At 41.7% G+C, this 13,486-nt stretch overlaps 1 protein-coding gene across 5 annotated transcripts in view; it reads left to right on the top strand.

Moving 5' to 3' along the window:
• Positions 1 to 13,247, top strand: part of LOC135468015 (homeodomain-interacting protein kinase 2-like) — a 42,466-nt gene extending 29,219 nt beyond the window's left edge. For all 5 annotated transcript variants that reach the window (XM_064746015.1, XM_064746018.1, XM_064746016.1 and 2 more), the window contains 6 exons: positions 3,064 to 3,264; positions 5,499 to 5,599; positions 5,737 to 6,033; positions 7,768 to 7,868; positions 8,828 to 9,527; positions 9,688 to 13,247. In XM_064746015.1, coding sequence (XP_064602085.1) covers positions 3,064 to 3,264; positions 5,499 to 5,599; positions 5,737 to 6,033; positions 7,768 to 7,868; positions 8,828 to 9,527; positions 9,688 to 10,042 — 1,755 coding nt within the window. In that variant the 3' untranslated portion in view covers positions 10,043 to 13,247. The remainder of the gene's footprint in view (positions 1 to 3,063; positions 3,265 to 5,498; positions 5,600 to 5,736; positions 6,034 to 7,767; positions 7,869 to 8,827; positions 9,528 to 9,687) is intronic.
• The last annotated feature ends 239 nt before the right edge of the window (positions 13,248 to 13,486 follow it).

Here is a 13,486-nt window from a genome sequence, read left to right as displayed (position 1 = left end):
ACACTAATACGTGTAAGCTACAAGGTCAGAGATACATTTATACAAGCAAGCTCCAAATCTCAGAGATACAGTAATATATATAAGACCCAAGCTCAGAGATACAGTAATAAACATAAGCTCCATGTTCAGAAGGAGGGCCTCCGTGGCTCAGTTGGTTAGCACACTAGCGCAGCGTAATGACTCTGGAGCCTTTCACCAATGCGGTTGCTGTGAGTTCAAGTCCAGCTCTTGCAGGCTTCCTCTTCTCACGTAAGTGGGAGGTCTGCCAGCAACCTGCGGATTGTTGTGCATTTGCCCCAGGTTCTACCCGGTTTCCTCCCTTCATAATGCTGGCCGCCGTCATCTAAGTGAAATATTCTTGAGTATGGTGTAAAACACCAATCAAATAAATAAATAAATCCATGTTCAGATTTACAGAAATACATGTACGATTCAAGCTCATAGACACTCCAATAAACATAAACGCCATGCTCAGCATTACAGTAATACAGTAAGCTCAAGCTCAGAGATACATATACACTAATACATGTAAACTAGAAGTTCAGAGATATAGCAATACATGTAAAGTCCAAGTGCAGAGATACACCAATACATGTAAGCTCCAAGCGCAGAGATACACTAATACAAGGAAGCTCCTAGCTTAGAGATACACTAATGCATGCAAGCTACAAGCTCAGAGATACATTTCTACACGCAAGCTCCAAATCTCAGAGATGAAGTAATTATGTAAGCAACAAGTTCAGAGATACAGTAATACATGTAAGGTCCAAGCGCAGAGATACACTAACACATGTAGGCTTCAAGTGCAGAGATACACTATTACATGTAAGCTACAAGCTCAGATACTGTAATAGATGTAAGCTACACGCTCAGATACACTAACACATGTAGGCTCCAAGTGCAGAGATACACTGGTACATGTAAGCTCTAAGCGCAGAGATACACTAATACATGTAAGCTACAAGCTCAGAGATACACTAACACATGTAAGCTCCAAGGTGTTGTTCGACTGCCCTGTGATTTATGGGCAAGTGATTAACATTAGAAAAGCTGATCCTGTAAAGCTTCCTACCTATTGGCTTCAATGTTAATTGATCCACCATGTTCCATACTGAAGGCCCACTTCTGTTGTAGGTTCTTAATTTTTTACCATGCAGGATAAAAATATTTGTCTTACTTATTTTACTTCTGTGCTATGATAGGCCTCTGTTGTTATGGCTGCTCTAAGGCCAATTCCATGGTAAGAGATATACAATAATTCCTTTTTGATCATTTTGAGAAAGTCTGCAAATACAGGCTTTGTATTGGCCTTGCTGACCATGAGCAGACTTGAGCATTGAGAGGTAGGCCTTTTACTACCTTCACACTACCAGTCAGTGAATAATTGGCAGCAGATTCCCTTTATCCCTAAACCTAACCATGGTTTTGTCAGAAAGGTGGAAATATGAAGGTTGTGATCAAGTATCAGTTAAATAAGTAAATAAAATGAAAATCAATTTATTAGATGATAAGATAACCAAGGTCTGTAACAAACAGCTCTACAGCTGAGACAGTGCTTCAGACAATTGTGACTGTGCGTTACAAATGGACAAGTCCATGGACGTGGTATTTCAGAGAGCTCTGACCTATGTACTATAAATGGACAGATCTACAACTGAGTCACAGTGCTTCAGACAGCTCTGACGTGTGTACTACAAATGGACAGATCCACGGCTGGATCACGATATTTCAGACAGCTCTGATTATTCACTACAATTGGGCAGATCCAAGATTGTTAATTGATATTTCAGATAGCTCTGACCACAAGTGGACAGATCCACAGCTGAGTCATGGTATTTCAGACAATTGTGACCATGTACTACAAATGGACAGGTCCACAGCTGAGTCATGGTATTTCAGACAGTTGTGACCATGTACTACAGATGGACAGATCCACGGCTGAGTCATGGTATTTCAGACAGTTGTGACCATGTACTACAGATGGACAGATCCACGGCTGAGTCATGGTATTTCAGACAGTTGTGACCATGTACTACAGATGGACAGATCCACGGCTGAGTCATGGTATTTCAGACAGCTCTGATTATTCACTACAATTGGGCAGATCCAGGATTGTTAATTGATATTTCAGATAGCTCTGACCACAAGTGGACAGATCCACAGCTGTGTCATGGTATTTCAGACAGTTGTGACCATGTACTACAAATGGACAGGTCCACAGCTGAGTCATGGTATTTCAGACAGTTGTGACCATGTACTACAGATGGACAGATCCACGGCTGAATCACAATATTTCAGACAGCTCTGACCCATGTACTACAAATGGACAGATTCACGGCTGGATCAGGTTATTTCAGGTAACTCTGACCATGTACTAGAATTGGACAGAGCCACAGCTGAGTAAAGGTGCTTCAGACAGCTATGACCATATACTAGAAACCAATGAAGCCATCAATGAATCATGGTGTTTCAGACAGCACGACAAAACTACACTATTTCAAAAACTAACTGCAAGAACAGCTTTGTGTGGGCTGATTCTAATCTTGGGTTATGGTGTTGCTTTATTGCTTTCATATGCTTTCAGGTCAGCATAGTGGGGATTTTTATGATAGAAATATACATCTTTTCCAATGATACAGTGCTTCCTGATTTTTGAGCTATTGCAAATCTCACACAGGAGTATACTGTCCAGGGTAATTGCATTTACCATGGCTGCTCATACTGTTCTGAAAAGCATCATTTGAGAAGATCTTTTGGTCAGATTCATGTTGAAAGGAGTTTTTTATGTACATGTAACTAGGTATTTGTTTCAGAAAGCTCTGGCTTTGATCAATTTATCAAGAGCAGTCCTGCTGATTTTTGTACAGGCACCACACCTTATACCCTCAAATAAAAAACAAACAGTATCTGCTAATCTGCCGTCTGTATTGTCTACCCCCCTCCCAAATATCTGTGAACTTCCACCCTGCCTAGTCTTCTCAAACATGAGTTAATACCTCATACCATTGGCGCATCCCCCAAGTATGTTTTAATCACTCTTACTCCACTGTCGTCTATCTTCAGAATGCGACCGTGAACTCATGGTCAGGGAGTCGCCCTGTGCTGGTGAGTTCCTGGCAGCAGTTGCCAGGGCTGGCCTCTCAGCGACCCCTCCCCCAGACCATGGTGGCAGACCCCCTAGCTGCACAGTCTGTGCCTGAAAACTGGCGTCGATCCATCGTGCTAGGAGAGGGTCTGGATCAGGGGCCCACTCTACTACCTGTGGTAAGTCTTACCTCTCCTTATAGTTGGTTTTGTAAGCCCATCTCACTAGGTGAGTACAGGGAAGTTTTTTTATGGGTCTACTGGTGAGAATCGCCAAAGGCCAGTAATAGAGGCATGAAAAAATGTGAAGAAATTTCCGGAAGTAGTGTCACCAAAGTAGTTGGTGTCAGTGCGTTTAACGAGATAGACCTTATGTTATGGTCAAATATTAGCTTCCTTTCATCTTGTTTTCCTCCTTGTTTTGTTAGGAATTACATGTGCCGATTATGCATTGAATAAAACTTGTAATTATGTTTGGAGTCGTGCTTCATTTATTATCCTTTTAAGTTAATGTTGAAAAGGTTATCAAATACACTTGCGCTATTTTGAGGATGGTAGCGCTAAATTTCACATACCGGTGGGTACCTTGATTGCCTGTGGTGGCAGCGCACGTAGCAAAAAGATTTTGTAAAGTAACCTACATGCAGCTCCAAATAGTATGTAGGCCTACCGTAGCTGTTCAGCGTGTAACTAGTCATCGAAACAGTGGAAATAGCCGCAGAAGATCATTAACGTGGAAGTTATCAAGCAGGTGATGTAAGATTTGACATTGATCCGTTGTGTCACTGCCTAGTAGTTGACCTCCCCAATTGCGTGAATGTCAACAAACTTGTTATACAAATTTGTTTATGAAATTTTATTGAATTGGCTCTTAATTACATTTGCTGTGTGATCAATCATTTGGATATAATTCTGAAAGAGATCGGAAAAATTAGCTAGTTGTGAGTGTGTGTTGTTTTAAACTCATTTTCCCATTGCTCAAGGCTTTGGTATCTGCGGCGTTGGCCAATCACGGGCATTGTGTCCAGCAGGCCATCTCTTTTGTCTGACCAAGTCAGTATGCAATTAAAGTTTTACCAAGGCCGGCAGTTGCTGATTAGTACATACAATATAGAAGTTGGAAAGATTTGATTGTTAAATTAAATTGTCATCGCGAACAAAGATTGTTTTTATTCGGCGTAATGTAACCTCGAAAGCCTTTAGTTTTTGGCACATATGTTTGTGGCCATAGTCTTTACAAACTCACAGTTTGAAAGGGAAACCATGAAGGGGATAGTGCAACATCTGGTTGAACTGATGAGTATAATGGCTCAGGCGTAGCGGCTTACTTGCCTTCGGTAAGTCGTCTCAGTGAAGCAGCTCTGGATAAAAGAGCAGTGGAAATCGTACTGCAACAAGGAGGCACATTACATGCATTTTAAAGATTCCTTCGTTGTCATATGACTGAAAAATTGTTAAGGATGACATTATACCCGAAGCACTCACTCACTCGAAAGTGAAACACACTTGGCCAGGTGGCAGATAGCCCTCGAACTCAAGATGACTTGCACTTCTTACATTTTCATTGATAATTCCGTTAAGTGCTGGCAGATGACGAGTTGTTTTAAAAAACCGGGAAAAACTCTACTGTCCATTTACTCATTCCTTTACCGCCAAGAGTGATGCGTGTTTCAGAATCAAGTTTCAAGGTGGCGGACTCAGATGTTTTTTCGTTTAGTTTGAAGCCAGGTTATCCTGTGGAGGACCTGTAATGGTTCACATACCTTTTCACATTTAAAGGCTTAGTACTCTGATGTTCAGCATTGTCATACTATTTAAAACAATTGTTCAGTTTAATCTGTGGTAATTTTTTTTTGGGTGGGGGGGGGTTCTCTTCGGAATTTTCTCTAGGGGATATATTCCTTGATGAAAGTGTTGCACTCAGTGAATCAGAGGTAGAAACCAGTGAGCTGTTGCCAGCAACAACAAAAAAAATGTGGATAAGGACTAATTGTTGACTAATTTTACATCATTATTCATAGAGCCTCTTTAAATAGTCAGCATTTTCATGTTGTCTTTCACTGTGCTCTTGTTGAATTATAATCAGTCTTTGTTGTTTTTTATGGCCATACTTACATGCATTTTTTTCTTACTATTAGGAGTTAGAAGAAGAGCAAAATAAGCCATGATAAAATATATATTTCTGATAATAAGAATGGGTTAAGCCAAATGGCCCAGCAGGTAATCAGTACAGTTATAGCAGTATTCCAATAGCATACAGTATTACTATGATCAAGTCATGAGAAGGTTGGGCCTTATTACTGTGATCAAGTCACCATGATTTAGTGTTCAGTACCTCAGTGATTGTTATTCGTCAGAAGGTTGAGCCCCATTACTGTGATCAAGTCACCATGGTTTAAATGACTTTTTTTCAGGGTTCTGGCTCCCAGCAGTGGAACCTAGGAGTGTTGCCCAGCTCATATGGACTCAGCTCCCTCGCCGCTACTCAGACTGCAAAGCGCCACACAAGACACAGGTACATAGGCCTCCATGTAGACTATGATACTGTGATATACTATGATACTGTGATATGCTATGAATACAGTGATATACTGTGATACCGTGATATTCTATGATACTGTGATACACCAGTGCATATGTCATACTTTGTAGGTCAACAAAAGAGATGACTTCCACTCAGCTTTCTCCGGTGAAAAAACGTGTGAAAGAGAACACCCCTCCTGAGCTGGACATTGCCATGGCAAGGGAGGAAACTCTGCATGTCTCAAACTGGCCCAACACCATTCACCACAAGCCCATGTCATCAGCAAGCCGGACCCAAAGGGAACATCGTCAGCAGACAATTGTGATTGCAGATACGCCAAGCCCTGCTGTCAGCGTCATCACTATCAGTTCAGACAGTGAAGATGACAGTGATCATATAGTTACAGCACCTAAGGCCACCAAAGAGTGAGTATGGTCCTAGTATGCCCCAAACTAAATAGTAAGCCAGTTGCCCAGAAGCTTCAAGCTGTCAGGCGGGGAAATAAGTAGCCTTCAGTCCTGATGTCAACTTTGATAGCTGTCAAAACAACTGGGTGTGTTCGGTGGAGACGGGAGGGTCTTGTGTTACCATTAAGATAATTGGTGATGTTTTCTCACCATTTTTTCAATATGTATGAAATAAAATGGGTCATTAAGAGAAAGCTTTATTTATTTATTTCATTGATGTTTTATGTTGTGCTGGAGAATATTTCATTTATGGTCAGCATTATGGTGGAAACATAGTTCATAGTTATGAAAATATTATCATTGTTTGTATGATAGATGTGGAATTCATTCATTCGTACCTGCAGTCACTGATAGGGCCACGCTACTAGGCTTGTACCTTGTTGGTAAATGGTGAATTAAGACAGGTATTGAGTCTATCACTGTCCTTAGTATGAGGATATGTCCACCACAGATGACAGGCTTTCAGCCTCCCAGGTATTCGACAGTGGGAAGAGAGAGAACTTGACATGACCTGGACATAAAGAACCAACAAACAGTTCTTGCATGCAGAGTACACTATGAATGAACTCTCGTCCCATGTGTACTGGATAACCGTCATTAGAAAAGATTAATTGACACTTAATGGACCAGGAAATGGACCAAAGGTCAGAAATAAAGTGCAGTACAATTGCCTGGAAGACTCGCACCAGTGGGGATCGTTGTGAGTCCAGCTCATGCAGGCTTCCTCTCCGGTGATACATCTGAAGGTGTGCCAGCAATCCGTGGATGGTCATGGGTTTCTCTCTTCCAGGTGTCCTCTTACCATAATGCCGGCCGCCTTTGTAGTAGTGAAATATTTTTGAGAGTGGCGTAAAATTATTTGATTGTAGATTGATGACTTGATCTACAAGTGAAGTAAGCTCCACCAAGTGAAAGGTAATGAAGAGTAGGAAATGGCTCCCTTATACATGATGCTTACCTTTAGACTCTGATAGCTAACATTCAGAGCTCAGACTTCATCTGAATTTATGACTTGTGAGATACAAAAGATCTCTAAGACTATGTTGCCGATATTATCAAAGTGTTAAAATGACATTAGCATTCCAGGGCCAAAATGGTGTCAAGTAAGACTTTTTTTTACATAATGTGTAGTGTTATGTGTTCACATCAGGAGGCTAGAGTTGACTCATTGATGCCGGAGTGTTGTTGGGTCAGATCAAGAGGCTAGAGCTGACTGATGTCGGAGTGTTGTTGGGTCAGATCAAGAGCCTAGAGCTGACTGATGTCAGAGTGTTGTGTTCAGATCAAGGGGCTAGAGCTGACTAATGTTGGAGTGTTGTGTGTTCACATCAAGGGGCTAGAGCTGACTGATTGATGTCGGAGTGTTATGTGCTCAGATCAAGAGGCAAGAAGTGACTAATGTTTGGGCCTTGTGTGCTCAGATCAAGAGGTTAGAAGTGACTGATGTTCGGGCCTTGTGTGCTCAGATGAAGAGGTTAGAAGTGACTGATGTTCTGGCCTTGTGTGCTCAGATCAAGAGGTTAGAAGTGACTGATGTTCGGGCCTTGTGTGCTCAGATGGAGAGGTTAGAAGTGACTGATGTTCGGGCCTTGTGTGCTCAGATGAAGAGGTTAGAAGTGACTGATGTTCGGGTCTTGTGGCCTCAGATGAAGCGAGTACAATTGACTATGTTGAGGTGTTGTGTATTCACAGGTATCACCAGGAAGTGAGGAGCAGCTACAAGTACAGCAGTCAGAATTTCACCCATTCCAGCAGTGACAAGAGTTCCACCTCACATACTCAGCAGGCCAAAGGTAAATATGGCAAGTCAAAATGTGTTGCATCATACAAGAACACTGGCATTATTTAGAATTCCAATGTTGCGGAGATAACAGAGTTGTTTTAAAAGCTAATGGTAAGCTGTGGTAGTAATCTGTTGTTGCAACTTACAACACAGCCCTTTGGTATTAAGACAAATACATTTTTACTGCACACCACATGCACTTGCAGAGCTTAAGGTATAACCCCGTTGAAAGTGACTCATTGATAGCTATGCCTTCGCTGAGTAAGGCAGGGCAAGTTATTTTGCTCAATCTGGTCTACCACTTTGTTTGTCAAGCAGACCCATATATTTGGCCAGTGCTGTATCATTCATTCCATTTGTCCTGTGGAAGTTTATTTATATTGGAGGATTGTTGAATGCATTCATATGGCGTGTTTGTTAAATTGATTCACGCAGAGGGATTGTTAAATTGATTCACGTGGAGGGATTGTTAAATTGATTCACGTGGAGGGATTGTTAAATTGATTCACGTGGAGAGATTGTTAAATTGATTCACGTGGAGGGATTGTTAAATTGATTCACGTGGAGGGATTGTTAAATTCACTTACGCGGAGGCAGTAAAGATGTGTCCAATCCCAACATGTTCAGATGATGTCAAGACATTACATTCTGACATTCAGTTTGGTTTGTCTGTCATGTCATGGTGGTCCACCAGCATTTGCAATGTCACAGAAGCATCTAAAAATGATGGTGAATAGATGAGCAGCCATTTACTGAGACGCGATATAGTTCCATGGGAGCTTTGCACTATTGTAATCAAAAGATTCCATGCAAACTCAACTTCAGTAATTCACTTTGTTGAAACCTTATATCAACATCTACCCAAGAAAAATAGACAATCATTAGCAGAGGCAAGCAGCTCTTTAAGTCCGTATTGCTATCCATCAAAACATAGCTTGTGTATCCATATCTTTGTTTGTGTGTTTGCAGGTGGAGTAAGGGGAGGGCGACCCCCAGTGAAGTGTCTGACAGTTCAGGACAGCCCAGACTCAGAAGTGAAGACTAGCCGCCAAGGCCACCACAAACACATGTCCTTCACCCCAATCAAACATGAGGAAGGGGAGCGCAGTCAAACCAGCCTGCTGAGGGGAAGCAGCTGCAGCCTGGGCAGCCAGCTAATAGGAGCAGACAGCCAGGCCATGGCCATGGTAGCACCTGCGGTCATCAGTGACAGCCTGGCCCTCGGGCCCAGCCATGACCCGGCCAAACAGTTGCTCACTCACATTCCCAAACAGGAGAGTTTGGTCTGTGCAGACAGAACACACCGCATCAGATCCCCACGGCCAGAAGCTCGCCTCCCGCCTCTAGAGGTAGAAGTCCCAACATCATACACTCATGGCAAAATGGCTTTCATTTCTCCAACTGTGCGACAGCCAACCCACAGCCAGCATAGAGTGCACACTAACCCCACCAATCCCAGTCTCGCATCCAACCCAGGCTGCAGCAACCAACAGTGTAACAACAGCAGCAGCAGCTCAGCCAGCCAGTGTCAGAAGCAGAGGTCGTGTAATGTGAATTTCGTGAATCGTCCAATGGTGGGAGGGAAGCTGCCATCCCCTGTACAGCAGTGTGCTCCCTTGGGCCAGGCCATGTTTCTCGCCACAGCTACACAGCCTGTTGAGGTTCAGAGGTAAGATAACCAGCCATCATGTGTGTAACCTGTGAACATCGTCCTGAATATAAAGCAGGAGCATATAGTTTGACTAACTAACATAGATAGAATTCAGGTTATGTAGTAAGATGTACAGTGAGCAGTTGGCTTTATCATGTTGTGTTGTGTTCTGTTGCAGGGATTACCGACGGCCTCCCCAGTTACAGGGCAGTCCCATCCACCACTACATTGTGCCAGCACACCAACAGCCCCATGTTGCCATCCCAGGCCCAGGACAGTTTGGGCCGTTCTCTCCAGGCATGGCCCCGCCTCCTGCCCACCAGAGCCCACGGCACGTCCAGTACACAGCTCACCCCCTCCCTGCCCACGTCCACCTTCAGGCCGGCACCTATCCTGCCCCTCTACCACCCCAGTACACAAACTCTAGCTACATCAACTCCACAGCCCCTGCCAGTATCTACGCAGCCTACCCACTTAGCCCTACCAAAACACGGCAGTACCAGTATTTGTACCAGACCTACCCAGCCGAGTAGCGATGTCTGCCTGTCACAGCATTTCGGTCACTCCTCACCTGTGTATATAAGCATATGTTACCTCAGACTTTGAAAGTGAAACTGTCATATACTGGCTGAAGCCACAGCTTGCTGTCACAGCTGTGCTGTTTTCTGCGGTCACTAGTCAGTGGGTGGGGTAGCAGGAATTTTGGCTGAGCATCCTAGAACTGATCGTAAGAAAGGGCTGTGTAACGTGGTTGTGAATTTGGGTAGATGTCTAAGAGTCTTGTTTGACTCAAAAGACAGGTAAACTGGCCAGAGGATAAGGTCACTTGGAGTGAGAAGTGCTGGAAAGTGAGGGGAAATAGCTGTTGTGTGTAGATGGTTAATCAATTTTACCTGTATTCGAGAATTGTAAGATTAGAAAAAACATTTCAGGTGTGCAGTTAGAGGAAGGTTACTCTGGCTTTTTTTGTTTTGAAGTTGTGTTATGATGTTTTTGGTGTTAAAAAGCGTGACACTGACCACTGGAAACATTTCGTATTTTGTGATTTTCATATATATAGGATTAATCTATATTCATTACTTGAGCAACTTGATATTGTACGAATGACTATTGTGAATTGCATTAAGCTGTTGTTTGACAATCTATGTTATGATATCACTGTATTTTTCCTCCCCTATTTTCTTCAGTCGCACTGCCTTTCTCACCTAATCAGTACCCATCAGTTGTGCAGTGCTCAGATCACACACATGCTAATGTCCAACTTCAGATTACTAAGTGCATTGTGACTGGTACAATTCCATTTGAAATCAATGTTTCACAGTTGTTACTTAATCGTAGAAAATTGTTACAAATTCTGTAAATATTTATATATACGTATAAATATACATATTATATATTTGTATAGTGCATTGAATACAATGGCTGATGGGAGTGTACATGATAGGTATTTATATAATCATTTTCTCATATAACAATTTGTATAGTTCTACCCATTTGGGAATCATTTGTGGGCTTTGTATCCTTAAATGTTAGTTAGTGAAGTAGTTGCTTTATGTCAACTTCTATCTTGTTTTGTGTTTTGATAATTAGAAGATTTGCCGGCTCACAGTGGCAAAGAGAATAGCTGTGTATTTTTCTGGTGTATAGTGGAAAGTTGGTTTTGTGTTCCCTATTGTACTGCTGTAGTGGTACGTGGTGTGTTTGTGGGTGGGGAAGTGTTGTGAGTGTGCTATTTGATGTGTCACATGGACCAGCTGTTTGGAGGAGGTCTGGGGCAGTAACAGCCCCAACAACCTCCAGAATCAGGTCTTCGAAGTGCACAAGAACTGGAACCAACCCAGACATGTCAATTCTTGTTATATGCACATAAATTTACTTGTGATATTCAGATTAAAAACAAAAATTATCCTATAAATTTGATATCCTAACCAAAGCTAGGGAGTGTGCTATATTAGTGGTGTAGATTTAGAGACAGTCAAGTCTGGGTACATATTATGTAATCAAACTACTTGCCAGTATTTGGGATCTTGTCTTTCAAGAAGATCAATATTCAGTTTCATGTACACTATTAACCTTCATGCAACCGGTCACCTGGGGGAGAGTATTGTCATAGTGACATTCATCACAAACACTCACCAACTTATCAGGTGAAAACTTTAGTGCAGTGTATGTAATGTGAGATTTGCCACTTCAACTTAGAGCCAAGTATTTGAACCAGATTGTTCCGCCTATACACTTTTGGAGGAGGGTCCAACACTTTGTGCATTATTACTCCCATACATTTCACATTGTTAATTTTCATTTCTCTCTTTGATTTTGTTACATTAAGATAGATGTACCACTGGTAGGTTTGTCTTACACTGGTGGTCTTGTATCTTTTTACTCGGTACACATCACATTTCATAGACTTCAAAGTTTACATAGTAGGCTTATTCGTGTAGTTGCCACAGTTTACTTAGTATTTCTACAATGTTGGTGGTAGGCTCCTGTTTTTCTCTGTTGCCTGTTTGTTATGGACTGGACATAGATATTGTCAGTACTTGTTAATTATAGTGTAGTTAGAAATAGATTGACTGGATGTGGTAATGTACTTACTCGGGACATGTATGGTGTAGGGAAACCTTCAAGCCCTGGCTTGTTTGTAAAGCCACCTAGCTCCAAGGTTGTCTTAAAGCCTTGTATTATAATCATATTTATGCAGTCAATTTATCTTTTGACATTTCCGATTTTGCTGTTTCAACATTGAATTAATATAATGGTATTAATTTGCAATTGATCATCAATGACAAGATTGTGCACAGAATAAGAATCTGTATGTATTGAATTTAAATTTGTTTTATTGGGCAGGTTATTTTACGCATGTTATTTTTCTGTAGGTTCAGGTGATTCGGGTCTGCTTCATCTTTGTGATTTGTCCAATGCCTCACCTCTTATAAAAATGGGCTTGGCCTCTGTAATGTGTACAAACCAATGAGTTATCATTTTGGTGCTAAAAGTAGATTTAAAAGAACATTTCAGTGACTCGAATCTAAACTTTTGGAACACCTGGATTAACATCTGCTGGTCAAAAAACCCCTGTTGTGGCTGTGCAGTGTATGGTTTATATCATGTCATCTGTCTGTCTGTTAGTCAGAGACACTGCAGGGCTGTCATCCAGCATTTCACAGGTTGGCATCTCATCAAGAAACATGTGTTCTCCTAACAAAAGTGTACTGGGTACTAGGTATACCGGTATATAGTGTTGCGTTTCATTAGTCACTTGTGTATTATAAATGCCATTTCCATTGTCCGTCATTGTACATTCGTCACATAGGACTGGATATACCTCTAACTGCTTACTCAGCATGTACACAGTTTCATGTGATGTTCACATAGTGTTAGTGCGCTCGTGTCCAGCTTGTATTTGACACCACACTTACATTTAATTCCCCAGTTTGATTCATTCAGTAGCTTTCTGTCTTTGCCTGTGCAGAATAATAGTACAGTTTATTTACTACTAGTGAGAATGACATGGATTGAATTAGTCTATCTGATCTCACGGAATTTCTGTGGTCTTGTTATGTAATCAGTGTCACCTATCTTTGCATTTATCTATATTCTTTTTGTTTGTTGCTGTGTATCTTTTATTTATGTCACATATATACTTGAAACTTGTCATTTAAGGCACATGATTATTATGTTATTTTATCCAGCACTTGGTGTGGTATAGACGTTTTTGTTTGATGTTTTTTGTTTTGTTTTTTTTTTTGTTTTTTTCAGAGCCAGGAAGGTTGTTGTGAGGCAGGTGTGGTCACTGGTGCATGTCAAGTGACCAGTGACTCACTGGTACATGTCAAGTGACAAGTGACTCGCTGGTACATGTCAAGTGACCAGTGACTCACTGGTACATGTCAAGTGACCAGTGACTCGCCGGTACATGTCAAGTGACAAGTGACTCACTGGTACATGTCAAGTGACAAGTGACTCACTGGTACATG

Source organism: Liolophura sinensis, chromosome 6 (assembly GCF_032854445.1).
Source record: "Liolophura sinensis isolate JHLJ2023 chromosome 6, CUHK_Ljap_v2, whole genome shotgun sequence".
Taxonomy (NCBI): domain Eukaryota; kingdom Metazoa; phylum Mollusca; class Polyplacophora; order Chitonida; family Chitonidae; genus Liolophura; species Liolophura sinensis.
Note: the sequence above shows the minus strand (reverse complement) of the source record. Positions and strands in the feature narration are given on the sequence as shown.